Genomic DNA, 20,077 nt, shown 5'->3' with positions numbered 1-20,077 from the left:
TGTGCAGTTTGTGGAGGTTTCAGTGAACCCAGAGAAGTAGTGGGTTCTTTAACTGACTCAGGTACGGGTAACTTAAATGTGGAATGACCAATCCAGCAAGAATTTGCACCAACATTTTTTCATCCTGAGAAGCTGAAGAGGGCCCTTCTCCACTAGACTCCTCAGAAGTAGAATCATCAGTCTCCTCCCGATCCTCTGAGGGGGATTCCTCTCCTTTATCCCAGAATTCCTCACTCTGAGTGTCCTGGGTGACAGAGTTGGGCCTAGTGCGTTTTCTTCTACTGAGTCAAGATGTGATTAAGGCCACTAATCTTTCCTCTAAACTGTTTATGGTTGAGGAAAAAACCTCCTGTGTAATGTATACAGGGGCTGAAGTGCCAGAAGCAGCGGCAGCCCCTGACCCCGACGGCTCTCCCTGGCGAGCCTCCCCGGGTCCTGTAGGGGGGGGAAGGTGCTGCAGAGGGGGGTCCTCAGAGCCTGAAGGGGCCCCTATTCTTCGGGGTACTTGTACCTCTTCTACCCATAGTGCAAAGAAACAAAAGGTAGAGGTACCAAAAAAAAATGCACTGACTCCTGAGCACTGTAGTTCAGCAACTGCCACTGCTACCAAGACTCAGTCATGCTGAGTAAATGCTGCCTGGGAATGCCTGTGTCCTCCACACTCACATGCGCCTGTCAGCTCTGTGTCCCTCCATAGGCTGTGTGCATCTGAAAAAGAGTGCAATTTAAAGCCTGTGTAGCCTAGTGCGCCACCCCCGCCCCCCTCCTCCAACCACTTCCGCCCCGGCTCGTTTTTTTAAAAACGAGCGTTTCCCACATGAGCAGAGGCTCTAACCCTGCTGACAAGAATGGAGGGGAGGCTGGGGCTGAGGAGAGGGAAGGACCAGTGGACGTGAAGTCGCTGTAATGGCGGTGGTGCGGTATGTTACCGCTCTCTGCCCAGGCCTGTCTCAGTCCCCTAATCCGTGGAGGGAGAATCCCAGAAGGAAAAAAAACCCTTACCTTCATCCTTCCTGGAGCATGGCTGGAGGAGCATAGAGCGTGGACACCAAGCAGACAGATCAGGCATGAAAGGTATGTGCTCTTGGCAGCCCCCGGTGGTGACTATAGGCATAGCATACATTTATTTAAAAGGAGAAAAACAACTAGAATTAGAAAAATTCTTGAGGAGTCTCCCTTACCTTATCCAGCTGCATGGTTTGAATAACAGACCCAATTTTCACCTCTCACGGTGGGCTCCGTTAGGAAATAAACCTTCACAGACTGGGGCCCCCTTAAATAGGGAGATCCGCAGTTCTGGCCCTGTAAAGCACCCTGCCAGGAATATGTCTGAAAAAAACAAATACTGGGTCCCAGGGTCCAGCTCTCTAAAAAGAGAAGCGTTACAGGTAAAACCTCGTTTCTTCAGACACGAGGCCCGGGTACCATCCAATTCGGTCTGGAAAAAACACTTTGAATGGATCCGGTTGCATAGTTTGCCCCAGTAAGGATACTCCAGCGGAGCTCAGCACATCTTTACTTGTGACCAACACCTAAGACACTGACGAAAAAACTGAGGTACCTCCAGTAGGGGGAGGGGTTATATGGGGGATTGAACTTCCTGTCTAGGGTGTGCCAGTGTCCAATCACCTAGTGATACCCTATAACCCATCAGTAATTACTGAGTCTCTGTGTCCCATGGTGTACGAGAAAGAAATGTACTCAGCCAATGAAAGGTAAGGTAATTTTTATTTTTCTACTGCTACTGTATCAATGGGCAACACGGTACAACACTTCATCCATGTCTTTGGTGATCTCTGATCTCCTTATGAACTCAGGGATGTACAATTCCTATGGCCTGACACCCGGGACAGGTAGTTCTGAGGGACGGACAGAGACGTTTTTTTAACATTTAGCCCTGCTGTGGGCAAGCAAGGAGTAGATTTACTTTTTGGATGGAAGCATTCAGGTGGCTCAGCGAATGTTTCCACACCCCCGTTAAAGTGCCCGAACCCCGACACACACCCGATATGTATCACAGGCTTCTCTTGCCCATCTGGGACCCGGGACCAGCATAGCGTGTGATGGGTAGAGGGGAGGGAGTACACACAACCGCTCTCCTCCCCTTCTCCCCCTCCTCTATGTCAGTGTTTCTCAATGTTTTTTCAGTCAAGGCACTCTCCAAAATTATGAACAGTCTTGAGGCACCCCAATCTAGTCTAATAGTTTTAAATGATGCAACGACATCGACATACGTAGGACACCCGATGTCATAAGTGATTTATTCTTCCAAAGCAAATAGACTTTGGCAAACTGGTACTGACTAGTATTCCAATGTTGCTCTTCTCCCTCATTTTTTTCTCCATCACTCATCTAATGAAAGTAGAGTAGAGGAGAGCCAATCAGTGACTCACGTGACGGGGGGGACCTGTACTGATATTCAGCATTGATTATCGGTACAGGCCCATCAGCAGTGATCACCAGTGAAGCCCAGCAGTGCCCACCTTTGATGCCAATCAGTGCCCATCAGGGATGCTTCTTGTTCCTGACATGGAAGTGACATGTATGACATCACTTCCGTGTCACTGTTGACAGTTTCTTTGGCCATCAAGGCCAGGAAAGAATATAATGCAGTGCGATCTGTATTACATTACATTCAGTGGAGCACAGGGGAGACATTGGGACTTTTTGTCTTCTATGTCAGTGTTTCTCAATGTTTTTTCAGTCAAGACACCCTCCAAAATTATGGACAGTCATGAGGCACCCCAATCTAGTCAAATAGTTTTACATAATGCAACAACATCGACACATGTAGGACACCCAATGTCATAAGTGATTTATTCTTCCAAAGCAAATAGACTTTGGCAAACTGGTACTGACTAGTATTCCAATGTTGCTCTTCTCCCTCATTTTGTTCTCCATCACTCAGCTAATGAGACCCCAAAGCGGATGGAGAGAGGTGGGGGAGGGTCACAAAAGGATGATATTCAAGCAACTGACATCCTCCTTATCAGCTCATGTGGTCATTCGTCCGTAGAAGGTTGGCAGCTAGAAGGTTGTAATGCTGTACAATGAAAACCTGGAGGCTTTGTGTAACTAAAATGCTTCATCCACCCTCCAGCTTGTATACAATTTTGGGGCAATTGTTTGGCATTTTACCAAGGCGCCCCTGAAGAAACCTCAAGGCACCCTGGTTGAAAAAGGCTGCTCTATGTGATGAAAACCCCCCTTTTTTTCTAATTGTACAAATTTAAGATTAAACCCAGGCACCTAACCCCACCCAAAAAGACTTTTGCGATAATATTGTGTAACAAAAAAATGGAACTACCACTATTTAATTCTCTAGGGTGTCTGCTTTCAGAAAATATATGTTTTGAGAGTTTTATATAATCTTCAGGCCTAAAATTATTTTTTTAACTCCTTCCCGCCCATCCTATAGCAGAATAATGACCATGCGGGGGTTCCATTATCCTGACGGGACATCATATGACATCCAGAAGAATAAGCCGATTGGCTGCAGGTGATCGGTGGTGTGTTGTGTTGCTATGACACACCTCATCTCCAATCTTGGTAAAGAGCCTATGATGTAGGCTCTTTACTAAGGATGAGCCGAAGACACCCCCCTGTTCGGTTCGCACCAGAACCTGCGAACAGACCTAAACTTTGTGTGAACTTTAGAACCCTATTAAAGTCTATGGGACTCGAACGTTCAAAATCTAAAGTGCTAATTTTAAAGGCTAATATGCAAGTTACTGTCCTAAAAAGTGTTTGGGGACCTGGGTCCTGCCCCAGGGGACATGGATCAATGCAAACTGACGTTTTTTCAGGAGCAGTGATTTTAATAATGATTAAAGTGAAACAATAAAAGTGTAATATTCCTTAAAATTTCGTACCTGGGGGGTGTCTATAGTATGCCTGTGAAGGGGCGCATGTTTCTCGTGCTTAGAACTGTCCCTGCACAAAGTGTCATTTCGCAAGGAAAAAAAGTCTTTTAAAATCACTTTGAATTGTCGGCTCCCGTAATACAGAGAACACTCAACGAGTGTTCTCTGTATTACGGAGCCGACAATTCATTCATTCATAAAAAATTTTTTTTAAAAAGCGTGGGGTTCCCTTAAATTCAATTACCAGGCCCTTCAGGTCTGGTATGGATATTAAGGGGAACCCTTCGTCAAATTGAAAAAAAAATGGACGTGGGGGTCCCCCTAAATATCCATACCAACTTATAAACAAAAATCCCCTGGGGGTGGATTTTAATTTTCAGGTACAACTTAGTAAGACAGTAAATATTTTATTACATAAAGCAAAAGTAATAAATTACAATATGCATAAAAGAAATATGTCTAGATAACAACTGTATAGAAACACCATTTATGGCATTGTAAACAACATGAGCCTATACATCATCTAAGTACATGTAGTCACCCTACGCGTTTCGGAGCTGCTATAGAGTCTCCTTCTTCAGGGATGTGGGTGTAACAATTACAGAGAATCTGATGGGTAACAGAAGACAGAACGTTAAAACATTGAGGTAACCACACAAATACTTTGGTAGGAACAGGAACAGAAAATTGAAAACATACTCACAAGGCTCAAAAGAACAATCAGATGTATACCAACATTATTATTTGTTAAAAACAAAAAGCAGTAGATGGACTCGCATTGGTTGGTTGACTTTGCCAGTGCTCGGGATTCTCAATGAAAAAGTCAAAATAATGAGATTACACAAGTGCGCTCAAGATCTTGTGTCATTAATGGGGTCAAAAGAAGTCCAAAAGGAGATCCAAGCAAGACCACCCTGGAGCACCCCTAAAGAAAAAGGATAAACCAAGAAGAATGGTAAGAAAATGGAGGTGAAGAAAAAAAAAAGGAGGGGAAAGGGGCCAATTTGCAGAGAAACACTGGGGCTGAATAAATATTGCTGGGTCAAAGATGGGAAAAAAATAAAAAAATAAACAAAAACACTACACTTGGATAAGTCAAATAAAGTAAGAGTACTAATAGGAAGGGGTTACATGTGTGTACACACATATCCAATGTGCACACACACATGCACAACCGATATCTAGGCGTAAATGTCAATATGCATTGAACGTTAAATTTATGGTGAGCGAGCCCCAAATGATTTAAATAAATCATAACAGACAGTTTAAAAAAAAAAAAAAAAAGATTCCACTTCCTCAATAGGTAAATATGGGGCACAAGAGCAGCTCACAGATGAAGGATTCTTACTTGTAATTATAGACAGATGTCCCCAGGCAACTCGTCCGACCGGCGTCCCGCATGTAGAGTCTGCAGGACGCCAGAAGGTAGAGTGCCACATATAAAGGCGAGAGAATTCCCATCAGCTGGCGCTAAGACAATTGCGCCAGCTGATGGGGGAGGGAGGACCCAGCTGACGTCAGCCCCCTGAGTGGTGTGCGCGGGGCCCCCGCCCTCTCCGTGCCCGTCCATGGAGTAAAGACGCCACCACGGGGCCCCGCCCACTACACCCAGCGCCATGTAATTGCCACAAAAGCAGACAGCGCATGTCCGCGAGAGCGGCAAGATGTCGCCCGGACAGCGCACACTCGCCCCCGCCCACGGCGCGCACACCAAGGATCACAGCGCCGGAGTAGGGCCCCGCCCACTACACCCACCGACACACAATTGCTGCCCGGGCGGACAACACATGTCCGCTCAGGCAGGAGAATGGGAGACAGGTGGTAAAGACAGTGCCAACCATGATTCCAGTGCCAACCAATAACCGCCGCCCATAGAGACAATCTAGAGCGGCTTAGTGTGCCGGGCGTACCCCGCAAATGGCATGATGGGGACTTGTCGATGTACTCGGACCACATATTGTGTTGGTACCGGTACATCGACGACATCTTCATCATCTGGGACGGCCCGTGTGATCTCCTAGAACAGTGGCTTCTGAGAATCAATAAGAACGATTTTAATTTACATTTTACTATGAACTCGGATCCTGACCATATCACTTTTCTTGATGTGGAGGTCTACAGGGGTGAATCAGGCAGAGTACTGAGTAAATTATATAGGAAACCAACAGCAGGAAACTCTATTCTATACACGTCAAGTTTTCATCCTAAACCCCTAATTAACTCCATCCTTTACAGCCAGTACCTTCGAGTTAGGCGCAATTGCTCGGATGAAGCCGTCTTTTCCGGGAGGAGGCGAATCAGCTCCGCAATAGACTTCTTATGCGTGGCTATTCCCATACCTCCCTGAAACGTGCCTTCAAATGGGCTTGCCTTCACACTAGAGTTGACCTGATACATCGTAACCAACCTAAAAGGGAAACCGATGAAACCGGAATCATAACTAAGTTTTGTAATCAACAGGATAAGATTAAGAGAATAGTTGAAATATATTGGCATCTCCTTACCTGTGAACCCTTTTTAGGCAAATATGTGACATCCAAACCTTTTTTACTTTCAAACGAGCTACATCTATTGGTGACACACTTGTTATGCCCCGTACACACGAGCGGACTTTTCAACATCCAAACTCCGACGGACTGAGTCCGTCAGACTATTCGATCGTGTGTGGGCTGCAACGGACTTTTGATTCGCCAAAGTCTGACGGACTTTAGAAATGAAGCATGCTTCAAATTTTCCCGACGGAACTCCGCCGGACCCGGTCCCCTTCGAAAAATCCGCTCGTGTGTATGCTACTCCGACGGACTAAAACCGACGCTAGGGCAGCTATTGGCTACTGGCTATGAACTTCCTTATTCGAATCCAGTCGTACGTCATCACGTTCGACTCCGTCGGAGTTTGGTGTGATGGTGTGTGTCCAAGTCCGTTCGGTCGAAAAGTCCGCCAGAACTCCGCCAGAACTCCGTCGGAACTCCGGCGGAACTCCTTTGGAGGTCTGTCGGACATAAGTCCTCTCGTGTGTACGCGGCATTAGAAGTGAATTTCAAGGTGAAACCAGCCTTACACATTGCAAATATAAAGGCACCTTCGTGTGTGGCAAATGCCACTATTGCAGATTTATGCTGACACAAAAAAAAAAAACACTCTTACCCAATGCAAAAATCTTTTATCCAAGTCACTTTGCCAACTGCCGCACATTTGGAGTAATTTACTTGCTCCTGTGTGAGTGCAATTGCTTCTATGTTGGCAAAACCAAACAAGAATTTTGGAAACGCGCATAGAGACATATTACTAGCATGCGCACCTGCGATCCAGATCTTCCTTTAGGCCGCCATACTAGTTTAGTACATGGAGGTAAATTGCCCAAAATTAAATTTCTTATTTTAGATAGAGTTCACCCAAACCATCGGGGGGGGGGGGGGGGGGGGGCTGACTGGAATACAATTCTTTTGCAGATGGAATCCAGATGGATTCACTCTCTGAAAGCCACCCAGCCTCCGGTTCTCAACGATACCATCTGGTTCAAGCCATTCTTGGCAGGGTTTGTTTCAGGTGGCAGGGAACAATAGATAACTATCTACTCACCAACGTTTACAATGTATTTATATATATGTATATATATTTGGTGTTTCATGTTACTCCATGCGTTTTTTTTGTTTTTTCCCCTATGTTTATATTTATATATATATATATATATATATATATAATATTATATTGTTTATTAATTAATGCGTATTAATTTATTGCTGGTTTTATCTTTGCCAGTGCCCGGGGTGTTCCAAGTTTTTGCCCTGTACCTTTAAGGAAGCATATGGCTGAAAGTATTTCAGGCTGTTTCCACATATTACTATATTATATAACTATTTTTCCCCTTTTTATTGTGAATTTTTCCCCCGGGCAGCGATTGTGTCGGTGGGTGTAGTGGGCGGGGCCCCGCTCTGGCGCTGTGATCCTTGGTGTGCGCGCCGTGGGAGGGGCCACGTGTGCGCCGCCCGGGCGCCATCTTGCCACTCTCGCGGACATGTGCTTTCCGCTTTTGTAGCAATTACATGGCACTGGGTGTAGTGGGCGGGGCCCTGTGGCGGTGTCTTTACTCCATGGACGGGCGCGGAGGGGGCGGGGCCCTGCGCACTCCACTCAGGGGGCTGACGTCAGCTGGGTCCTCCCTCCCCCATCAGCTGGCGCAATTGTCTTAGCGCCAGCTGATTGGAATTCTCTCGCCTTTATATGTGGCACTCTGCCTTCTGGCGTCCTGCAGACTCTACATGTGGGACGCCGGTCGGACGAGTTGCCTGGGGACATCTGTCTATAATTACAAGTAAGAATCCTTCATCTGTGAGCTGCTCTTGTGCCCCATATTTACCTATTGATGAAGTGGAATCTTTTTTTTTTTTAAACTGTCTGTTATGATTTATTTAAATAATTTGGGGCTCGCTCACCATAAATTTAACGTTCAATGCATATTGACATTTACGCCTAGATATTGGTTGTGCATGTGTGTGTGCACAGTGGTAACCCCTTCTTATTAGTACTCTTACTTTATTTGACTTTATCCAAGTGTAGTGGTTTTTTTTCCCATCTTTGACCCAGCAATATTTATTCAGCCCCAGTGTTTCTCTGCAAATTGGCCCCTTTCCCCTCCTTTTTTTTTTCTTCACCTCCATTTTCTTACCATTCTTCTTGGTTTATCCTTTTGCTTTAGGGGTGCTCCAGGGTGGTCTTACTTGGATCTCCTTTTGGACTTCTTTTGACCTCATTAATGACACAAGATCTTGAGCGCACTTGTGTAATCTCATTGTTTTGACTTTTTCGTTGAGAATCCCGAGCACTGGCAAAGTCAACCAAGCAATGCGAGTCCATCTACTGCTTTTTGTTTTTAACAAATAATAATGTTGGTATACATCTGATTGTTCTTTTGAACCTTGTGAGTATTTTTTCAATTCTCTGTTCCTGTTCCTACCAAAGTATTTGTGTGGTTACCTCAATGTTCTAACATTCTGTCTTCTGTTACCCATCAGATTCTCTGTAATTGTTACACCCACACCCCTGAAGAAGGAGACTCTATAGCAGCCCCGAAACGCGTAGGGTGACTACATGTACTTAGATGATGTATAGGCTCATGTTGTTTACAATGCCATAAATGGTGTTTCTATACAGTTGTTATCTAGACATATTTCTTTTATGTATATTGTAGTTTATTACTTTTGCTTTATGTAATAAAATATTTACTGTCTTACTAAGTTGTACGTGCCATTAAAATCCACCCTCAGGGGATTTTTGTTTATAAGATTCTATTTCGGATGTGGCACAATCAATTTCACACAGTCCTGCCGCACCACCCCTTTTCAAATATCCATACCAGACCCTTCAGGTCTGGTATGGATATTAAGGGGAACTCCGCGTCAAGGGGAAGGGGAACCCCGCATTGTGGGGGTCTGCCCCCCCACCCGCAGACCCCCACAACCAGCCAGGGTTGTGGGGATGAGGCCCTTTTCCCCATCAACATGAGGACATGGTGCTTTGAGGGGTCACAGACCCCCAAAGCATCCTCCCAATGTTGAAGGCATGTGGCCTGGTACGGTTCAGGAGGGGGGCGCTCTCTCGTCCCCCCCTCTTTTCCTGTGGCCTGCCAGGTTGCATGCTCTAAAAAGGGTCTGGTATGGATTTTTAGGGGGACCCCACGTCATTTTTTTTTCATTTGACGCGGGGTTCCCCTTAATATCCATACCAGACCTGAAGGGTCTGGAATGGATATTTAGGGGGACCCCACGTCAAATTTTTTTTTAATTTGACGGGGGTTACCCTTAATATCCATACCAGACCTGAAGGGCCTGATAATTGAATTTAGGGGAACCCCACGCTTTTTTTTTTATCAATGAATGAATTGTCAGCTCCACTTTTATTGTTTCACTTTAATCATTATTAAAATCACTGCTCCTGAAAAAACATCAGTTTTTAAAACTTTTTTTTGCATTGATCCATGTCCCCTGGGGCAGGACCCGGGTCCCGAAACATTTTTTAGGACAGTAACTTGCATATTATCCTTTAAAATTAGCACATTAGATTTCTCCCATAGACTTGTACAGGGTGTTCCGCCTTTTCGAATTTGCAGCGAACAGCCCAAATTGTTCACTGTTCGCTGAACAGGCGAACAGGCAATGTTCGAGTCGAACATGAGTTCGACTCGAACTCAAAGCTCATCCCTATTCTTTACCATGTGATCAGCTGTGTCCAATCAAAGCTAATCACACTGTAGCCAGGAAGTGACATTATCGGCTTTCCTTTATTCATGCTGACAAGGTGCGAGTAGAGGAGAGCCAATCAGTAACTCACCTGACAGGGGGGGATCTGCAATGATTTTCAGCATTGATTATCAGTACAGGCCCATCAGCGGTGATCACCAGTGATGCCCAGCAGTGCTCACTTTTGATGCCAGTCAGTGCCCATCAGGGATGCTTGTCAGTACCTCTTCATCAGTCCTGCATAATAGAGCCGCCAAATTTACAACATTTTATAACAGAAACAAAGAAAAAATATTTTTTTTTATTTAGTTTTTCTTATTTGTACCACAAAAAATAAAAACCCAGTGGTGATCAAATACCACCAAAAAAGGTCTATTTGTGGGGAAAAAAAGATAAAATTTACAGTGTTAAATGACCGCACAATTGTCATTCAAAGTGCGAGAGCACTGAAAGATGAAAATTGGCCTGGGCAGGAAGGGGGTGAAAGTGTCCTGTATTGACTGGATTAAACATGTGGGAACCCCCCCCTGGAAAAACAGGTCCGGCAGTGAAAGGGTTAAAGGAAACGTTCACCTTCGGGAAGATGCTACATATTGCTGTTTCTGCAGCGGCACAGCGATCCGAGACCTCTGTGTGACAGCCGTGCGGGGAGAAGTTCCCCGTACCGGCTGTCACTTTATGAAAAGAGCGCGGCCATGCCATTCATTCACAGAGATCTGTCCTTTGCCGATGTCAGCTTGTAGTTTTCCATGAACTCCCACACCGCTGCTGAACTCTATGGTAGATGAGGAACAAGGAGATTGTCATAAGGGAGAAGGAGATTGTCACCCTGATTTAGTTCAGTTGGAACTGTTTCTTACATGTTGAAAATCAGCCATGGAGTATAACTGAGATGTATATCAGGGTGTGCTTCTTCCCCACATGAGAGCTGTGATGTCCAGCAACATTCATATAGAAGACATTTCCCACACTCAAGGCACTAATACACCTCAAGGGTTGTGTGGGATCCCTGATGTACAGGAAGACAGGACATCAGTGAGGAACAATTCCCTCACTCAGGACAGGAATACGGCTTCTCCCCTGTGTGACATCTCTGATGTTTGTAAAGATGGGACTTCTGTGAAAAACATTTCCCACACTCAGGACAAGAATATGGCTTCTGCCCTGTGTGAGATCTCTGATGTGTGTAAAGATTGGACTTCTGTGAAAAACATTTTCCGCACTCAGGACAGGAACACAGCTTTTCCCCCGTGTGAGATCTCTGATGTGTGTAAAGATCAGACTTCTGTGAAAAACATTTCCCACACTCAGGACAGGAATGTGGCTTCTCCCCAGTGTGAGATCTCTGATGTTTGTAAAGACTGGACTTCTCTGAAAAACATTTCCCACACTCAGGACAGGAATGTGGCTTCTCCCCTGTGTGAGATCTCTGATGTGTGTAAAGTTTGGACTTCTGTGAAAAACATTTCCCACACTCAGAACAGGAATATGGCAGCTGCCCTGTGTGAGATTTCTGATGTATGGAAAGATTGGTCTTCTGTGAAAAACATTTCCCACACTCAGGACAGGAATACGGCTTCTCCCCTGTGTGAGATCTTGTATGAACATTAAGATTGTATTTAGAATGGAAACACTTCCCACAGTCAGTACAGGAATACGGCTTCTCCCCTGTGTGAGATCTTATGTGTTCATTAAGATGGCATTTATAACGGAAACCCTTCCCACACTCAGTACAGGAAAGCCTCTTATCTGTTGGAAGGACGGCACCGTCCCTCACGGTCTGAGGTTCCTCAGGATAAGAGGAATACGATGATCCATCTACACTGTGTGGTGCCGGATGGACATTTGAGGTAGTCGGGTTTTCTCCTGGACTATACTGTGTGATGTCCTCATCTTCTACTTTACAGTCTGGAGACAAAGTGAGACAATCCTCTGAGGTTTTCCTCATCTCCCGTCCATCTACTAAAATAGAAATACAAAGATTATTACTAGACATCAGCTGATTGGTTCCCCTAAACCAGGACTCCGCCCACATCAGGCAGCTTTGTCTCTGAGGATCTTACAATTCCCCCCTCAAGGTAACTAGTAAATGGGTCCTCTGATTCTGATTCATGGACCTTAGTCAGAGAGTGAGAAAACAACGAGAACTGTCTTTTATAGGAGTTACAGTGGTGAGGGGATTATAGGATGAATGTCTCCACCCAGGCATGAGGTAGAAAATCCAAGGTATGTGCCTAGGTTGAGTAACGCCTATTTTTAAAATGAACATTTTAAAATATTTGTGTCAATATTTTCATCCAAAAATCGATCTGTGTATGGCCAGCATAGGACATTTAGTAGTAGCAGCATGATTTTATTTAATCATCTGTTATGATGGGGTTAAATAAAATAGTCCTTTATAGTACAAAAAACAGCAGATAATCAATACAATAAGGGATTCATTTATACTGTGAAATAGTGAAAGAATATATAATAATAAATATACCCAGAAGTAGGATATATGGGGATTTTACCTGGGAGTCAGACATGAAGATATATGGAAGTTGGAGGGGGGACTTTTATATTAAAGTAGTAAAAAGCTGAGACTTTTTTTCATGGATATAATCATTTTATATATAATGCACAATACTGGTAAACTTTTACTTTATGCAATAGTAATGCCTTCTATTACCTCCAGTCTATCAGCCTCCACCTTCTCTGGGGTCAGATGCTGATCTTCCCTGTGCAGAGATCTTAAAGCGGAGTCCACCCTAAAATGGACCTTCCGCTCATCGGAATCCTCCCCCCCTCCGGCGCCACAATTGGCACCTTTCAGGGGGGAGGGGGGTGCAGTTACCTGGATAATCCAGGTAACTGCACCCACTTCCGGGATAGCTCTCTGCGGAAAGGGCCGTAGATTACGCCCCTTTCCGCAAATGCCCCGCTGCCTGCTGGGAAACACACAGATCCCAGAGGCAGCGGGGACCGTCCTTATTGCGCAGCGGAACTCGCGCATGCGCAGTAGGGAACCGGGAAATTAAGCCGAAAGGCTCCATTTCCTGATTTCCTGATTCCCATAGACAAGATGGCGGCGGCAGCACCCGAGTGACGATCTAAAGATCGGCTTCGGGTGCCGACATCGCGGGCGCGCTGGACAGTTAAGTGTCACTATTTTAAAAGTCAGCAGCTGCAGTATTTGTAGCTGCTGGCTTTTAAAAAAAAAAAAAAGGGGGAGTCCCGGCGGACTCCCGCTTTAAAGTCATTGGACATATTGGATTTTTTTTTAACCACCTCAATGCTGGGCACTTTCACCCCCTTCCTGCCCAGGCCAATGTTCAGCTTTCAGTGCTGTCACATTTTGAATGGCAAATTGCGGGGTCATGTAACACTGTACCCATATGACATTTTTATAATTTTTTCACACAAATAGGGCTTACTTGGTAGTATTTATCACTGCTGGGATTTTTATTTTTGCTTTAGAAAAAAAAAGAAACTGATAATTTTGAAAAAAACTGTTTCATAGTTTGTTATACAATTTTGAAAACAGGTAATTTTCCCCCTTCATTGATGTGCGCTGATGAGGCTGCACTGATGGGCACTGATAGCTTGCACTGATGGGCGGCACTGATAAAGCGACACTGAGAGGTAGCACTGATGGTTGACACTGATGGGTGGCACTGAAGAGCACTGATAGGTGATACTGATAGACAGCACTGATGGGCATTGATTGGCATTGTGGGCACTGGTAGGTGGCACTGGTGGGTACTGATAGGTGGCACTGGTAGTCTCAGAAAATGCAGCCATGGCTCTCTGTGTGAGGAACCCAGGTCCCTCTGTGATCAGCTTTTTTTCCCCCTCACGCTAACAGCATGAGGGAAAAAAAATAAAGATTATCAATCTTCTGTTTACATAACGTGATCAGCTGTAATTGGCTGACAACTGATCACATGGTAAGGGGCCAAGAGGGCCCCTTACTCCAATCTGTGATCACAGAGTCTCATAGATTCGGTGATCACAGAGTGCGCCGCTCGTGACCCATGACCTGCAGGGACACACAGGCAGCGCATGCACAGGAGGATGTCCATGGATGCCCTCCCGGCATTAAGGCCCATGCTGTAGCCATCTTTCAGCTATAGCACGGGTGGCAAGGTGTAAAACTAACTTGTCATACTTAATTGATCTGTGCAATGGTTTTGCACAGAGCAGTACCGATTCTCCACTTCTGACCCCCTATACTTCTGGCTCCTCCTGCCTTCAGAGTTCCCGTATAGGAAGCCGCAAAGTATAGTATAGAGTTACCCTATAGGAAGCCACATAGTATATTATGACATTCCCATATAGAAAGTCACAAAGTATAGTATAGATTTCCCCTATAGGAAGCAGCAAAGTATAGTATAGAGTTCCCCTATAGGAAGGTACAAAAATGTCCGCCTTTAGAATTACTTACTTCCTTCCTTCTCTTGCACAGGACTACATGTTCAATGAGGCATTGCTCCTCATGCATTCAAGTTATCAGGCATTTACTGACATGTATGGATGGTGTACTGAGCTGTATTTTCTGATATGTAAATTAATTATGCATTCTGTATACAGGCCAATTAATCGACTGACCAACTAATCAATTAGGAAAATATATATTTTCATACTCAATTAGTTGTTTAAGCTCAACATCTCTGATCTCCTACCAGTTCATTTCTTTATTCATGGACCTTAGTCAGAGAGTGAGGAAACAACGAGAACTGTCTTTTATAGGAGTGACAGTGATAAGGAGATTATAGGAGGAGTGTCCCCACCTCCTCTATCACTCATTGCCATCTTCCCAACACAAGTATTACTGCACTATTTAGTCCATGATTTAGTCATGAATAACAGCGGGGCTGAGCCCCAGCAGAAGTCAGAGAGTGAGGATGAGGGGGGGGAGCAAACAAGATGAAGACTTGACTGATCCTGAAGACCACCATCATTGGGTTGACTCTCTGTTTAAGGTTCCAAAGTTTGAGGATGTTACCACATTATTATCAACATGTAATAGTCTGTGCTCCAATCACATCATCAGATATAAAATGTCCAGGTGGTAGAAAATGGGTGCAAAAGAGGTAAGGCCTATCTATGTAAAATGTACAACTTATTATAGAGAATACAACAGTTAGGAATTTATAGTATCCGAATAATGTAATGTACAACATAGAGTATGTAGTGCAGGGATGAGGAGTAAGTAATATACAATATAAATTATACAGTGTAAGGAAATAAACATATTGCTGACAGCTGAACCCCAGAATCTCCATAAATCGAGTCTAGATACAGAATTTGTGTCTGCAGCACAGGGAAGGGAAATTATTTGAGATAAATACAGGAATACAGGACGGGGAACACAGCTCAGGAAAGTGACCAGGGTATTAAAGGCTGATATCACCCAGTGCCCACCCTACTCTGGATCAATCAGTGAGCAGTATGGGTGGAGGAATGTATTTAGTGTTAATAACCCACCTGTGCTGATCTCTGTAGGAGTGTCCTCCTCTATAAATGTCCCCGTTATTCCATCCTCCTCCATAGACTGCTGATCATCCCTCACATACATATCTTCTTCTTCTGCTTTAACCTCAAATTCTATATCGATTGGGTCTCCACTCTAAATCAAGAAAAAGAGAGAGAATATCATCTGTAAAATATACAGTAAGGTTTAATAGTGTGACATCACATATAAATTCCACACATTGTCTTTATAAGTGTGTTTTAAAACCTCTGTCCCACCAACCTTGTAACAGTGGGGGATGGTGTGATCTTCCTGTGTGGAATCCCAGGAATACAGAGGACGGGGACATCTCTCTAGTGGGTTCCTGGTATTGAGTGGCTCCATCTTATCCTTGTGTCTTTCTGATAATTCCTCCATCACTCCATATTCCTCATCCTCCTCCTTATACTCTTCTTTAACATCAATATTATCATCCCCGAGGTTTCCACTCTGAATATATAATAACATATTCAACGTAACAAACATGCTGTGTATAAGACAGAACTACCACAAATTGGAAATCATCTACCTGATGATGGTGGGGGATGGTGTGATCTTTCTGTGTGGAATCCCAGGAATACAGAGGATGGGGACATATCTCTGGTGGGTTTCTGTAGCTGGATGACTCCACCATGGTGTCCTGGTAAAGATCTTTGTGTTCTTTTAGAGACTCCTCCATCACCCCATCCTCATCATCCTCCTCTTTTATCTCTTTTTTAACCTCAACTTTAGACTCTCTCAGGTTTCCACTCTGAATATAGAATAAAAATGACATCAAAAGGTAACAAAGCAAATAATGTACAGATCCTAATGATACTATCAGTGATTGTTCCTCATCTACCTGATGATGGTGGGGGATGGTGTGACCTTCCTGCATGGAATCCCGGGAATACAGAGGACGGGGACATCTCTCTGGTGGGTTCCCATTACTGGATCCATCTGTAGGAAACACACACACTGACTGAATACATTGTTTCTATGTGTTTATCAGATGATGGGGGATCTAGGTGGATCCTCCGTACTGCTCTCTCCTTTACAATAAAGTCTCCTCTTACCCGGTGATGTGAGGGGCGGCTGATTGTCCATCATGATGTCCTTGTAGAGATCCTGGTGTCCTTTTAAATATTCCCACTCCTCCATGGAGAAATAGACAGTGACATCCTGACACCTCATAGGAACCTGACACACACAATGATACAGTCACCATCCAGACACATCCCTTGTCTGTTACTGGATAATGTCCCAGAATTCCCAGCACCGCTCCCCTCTCCTTGATGATCTCTCTGGTGACTTATAGAATCTTCTTTGTATTTCTCTAGTCTATCAGGGAGGGAGGTGGAGGCAGTGTGATGGTCATATGATCTCCAGACTTCACAGGAGGAAAACTGATCTGAACACAATAAGCAAAATCAAATGATATTTCCAGAATCCTGCTCACCTCACCATTCAGATCTATGCAGGTTAAAAAAAGTGTTGCAGGCATTCTAATGTCATTATATACACGCTTGAGGATGCCAAGGGTCCACCCACCTTCTAAGAGCATCAGTAAAAAGCTAGATGGAGGGACATTGGGAGTATGAACTGTGAGGTCAGTATGATGTCATAGGACATACAGACTCTGGTTGGAGGGACATTAGGATGGGGAGATTTCAGGGGTCCTCTATATTTGGCTCTCATGCAAACCAAATCATTGTTCATGGGTGCGTCCTTCCTCTCCTAAACTGAAGAGTGAACTTTGACCTTTACCATATAGAAATCTGTCAGGAATGTGTGAAAGTAAGCTCTCATGTGATCAGGTGACGTGCGGAGGAACGAGTGTAAATAGAAGACAATTTTCTCCTGCACTCCTAATGGTGCGGATGGATTTTGCTGAGTGCTGGTTAGAGGTTGACCGATATATCGGCCGATATTTGGCGAAATGACTTCTGTAATAGAAGTCAATGCAAGTTGCCTGAAGACTTCAGTGGAATGATTTTGTTGCCTCTCTGGGCAGTCTGTCAAGAAAAGACCAAAGAGATACAATGTTTATAATTATTAATGAACTAAACTCAGTGTGAAGAGTTCTCAGTTTACCCATTTAAAAACTAAATATTTTCTGACACTTGATGCTTACAAGTAAAAATCCTGTATTTTCCGCTAGAAAATCATTTAGAACCCCCAAAAATTATATATATATATTATTTTAGCAGAGATCCTAGGAAATAAAATAGCGGTTGTTGCAATATTTTATGTCACACGGTATTTGTGCAGAGGTCTTTCACACGCAATTTTTTTGGAAAAAATACACTAATGATTTAAAAAGAAAAAAACAAACACACAGTAAAGTTAGCCCATTTTTTTCATCCAAAAGTTTTGATTACCTGTTTTTGTGTATTTAATATATAGTTTTTTATTTTTATTTTTTTATCTAAATGATATATACAAGTAAACTGATTGGAGGTTTGTTTTGTTTAATAACTGTTTAAATGTAAGAAATTTTCTGTATCACTTATTAAAGTGGTGTTGCCTCCAAAAAAAATGCTTAAAATTCATTAAAAAATGTAAAAACAAATAATTAGAAAAAAAAAATGTTTCCTCACCTTTAAATGCCTGTTGCTAGGGGGTCCCTCGTAGTCTGCCTCCTTCATTGCCCGGGCTGGTGACATCACTTCCCTCCGGCGCCGTACAGTCATCTGGGACCTGTCACGCATGCGCAGTGGGTGCCCAGCTGTGAAGCCACAGCCGGGTGCCCATAGTAAGAATGCCGGCGCCGCAAGTGAATCGGGGAACAGGGGGGGGGGCTTCGTTCCCCCGCATCGCTGGACCCTGGGACAGGTAAGTGTCCAATTATTAAAAGTCAGCGGCTGCAGTATTTGTAGTTGCTGACTTTTAAAAAATTTTTAGGGGGCACCCCACTTTTTTTTTTTTTTTTTTAAATTCTTTTTATTGAGTTTGCAATTGAAACATAAAACAACTTACAGCCTATTGGGCATACCCAGGCTGATTACTACTACAACCCCCTGAGTCAACAATAACAACAAACCCCCCCACCTCCCCCCCCCCAAGATACCGCCACCGGCGTATACAACCAAAGAAAAAACCCACCGTACACTCTAGCACCACTGCTCACTGCTCAGGACAATCTTCAAGTTCGCTCATGCTCTACTGCAGGCTGTAGGCCATCCCCGGATGAAGCATGCAAGCCTTCGCCCCCCCAACCAACCCCCCACTGCCCCTGTAAGGAGGACCCAGGGCTACAGACGTGTTAATACCCTAGAACACCTCCACTAAGTCCTAATGAAACATTGTCAGTCAGCACTCGAGTCAGCATTGGTGTCTCGTGACTCCGTCCAAATGTCCCATACTTTATTAAATTTAGCTCCGCAGCCACACGAAAGATAGGTGGCCTTGTATAGTGGAAGAGCCGTGTTCACTAAACTCTTCCAAAAATTAATAGAGGGGGCCAACGGAGCCTTCCACTTCAGAACAATAGACTTACGGGCATAATATAACAATAATCCCAGGAGTGTTCTGATCGCTCGGCGTGGGGCCAGCGATCCGACCAAACCCAATAGACATATTTCAACAGACAACGGTACCGTTACAGTGGTAACCGACCGAATAAAGTTAGTCACCTCCACCCAAAAAATAGCTATTTGAGGACAGCCCCAGAATACATGTATAAAATCCGCTGAGAGTGAGTTGCATCTCCAACAGGAGGCAGGGACAGATGGGTAGATTCTATGGAGACGTTGCGGAGTATAATATACCCTATGCACTATTTTAAATTGCACTAATCTGTCCCTGGCTGACACTAACTGTAAGAAAGGATACTCCCAGACGTCCTCCCAGTCCTCTGTGTCCAAAGAGGAGGAATCTGCCTCCCACTTTGCCCTCAGGAGCTCGAGACCGGTATGAACATTCGGGAGCAAAACCTTGTATATGGCCGACAGAGGTTTAGACAGATCATCGTCTCTGAGCAGAGTCTCTAGCCTCGAAGTGTAGAACGCCACTGGGGCATTTCCAAACTGTGTTCGAAAGGCATGGCTAAGTTGCAGGAATCTGAATAAATGTGAGTTAGGCAAAGCGTACTGTTGCTTCAGCCTGTCAAAGGTCTGTAATTTACCTTCAAAACAAAGTTGCTCGATATATTTGATGCCCCTGTTAGCCCACACACTAGGATCAGGAATAGAACCAAATTCCGGTAAATTGGGGTTAAACCAAAGAGGACTATGCGGAGAGATGTGCCCCGAAGGTACGGGGCGCATCGAGCTAGCTATGTTCCATGCCCTCACAACCGCCCGCATTGCGGCAGTAAGAGGGAACGGGGCCCGAAGACCGCAATACATTAAGTTCCTCAATGCTTCATATGACCCCAACCACGCCGCCTCCAGAACCACCGCCGCATTGGACTCATCCGAAACCAGCCAACTGTGGGCATGGGACAGAAGGGCCGTCACATAATAGGAGTGTAGGTCTGGGCAAGCCAAACCACCCTCCCC

The 20,077-nt window shown here is 44.5% G+C and overlaps 1 protein-coding gene across 1 annotated transcript in view; it reads right to left on the bottom strand.

Moving 5' to 3' along the window:
• Nucleotides 1-18,521, bottom strand: part of LOC143986882 (uncharacterized) — a 137,636-nt gene extending 119,115 nt beyond the window's left edge. The window contains exons 1-9 of the mRNA XM_077485288.1: nt 16,652-18,521; nt 16,438-16,535; nt 16,126-16,347; nt 15,840-16,046; nt 15,572-15,713; nt 11,157-12,064; nt 6,885-6,982; nt 6,106-6,270; nt 5,774-5,895 (exon numbers count right to left, since the gene is read on the bottom strand). Coding sequence (XP_077341414.1) covers nt 5,774-5,895; nt 6,106-6,270; nt 6,885-6,982; nt 11,157-12,064; nt 15,572-15,713; nt 15,840-16,046; nt 16,126-16,347; nt 16,438-16,535; nt 16,652-16,769 — 2,080 coding nt within the window. The 5' untranslated portion in view covers nt 16,770-18,521. The remainder of the gene's footprint in view (nt 1-5,773; nt 5,896-6,105; nt 6,271-6,884; nt 6,983-11,156; nt 12,065-15,571; nt 15,714-15,839; nt 16,047-16,125; nt 16,348-16,437; nt 16,536-16,651) is intronic.
• Between the last annotated feature and the right edge of the window lie 1,556 nt (nt 18,522-20,077).

This window comes from Lithobates pipiens, unplaced genomic scaffold, assembly GCF_037356315.1.
Source record: "Lithobates pipiens isolate NorthernLeopardFrog02 unplaced genomic scaffold, aLitPip1_a1.2 Scaffold_18, whole genome shotgun sequence".
Lineage (NCBI taxonomy): Eukaryota > Metazoa > Chordata > Amphibia > Anura > Ranidae > Lithobates > Lithobates pipiens.
This window is presented reverse-complemented; position numbering and strand designations above follow the sequence as displayed.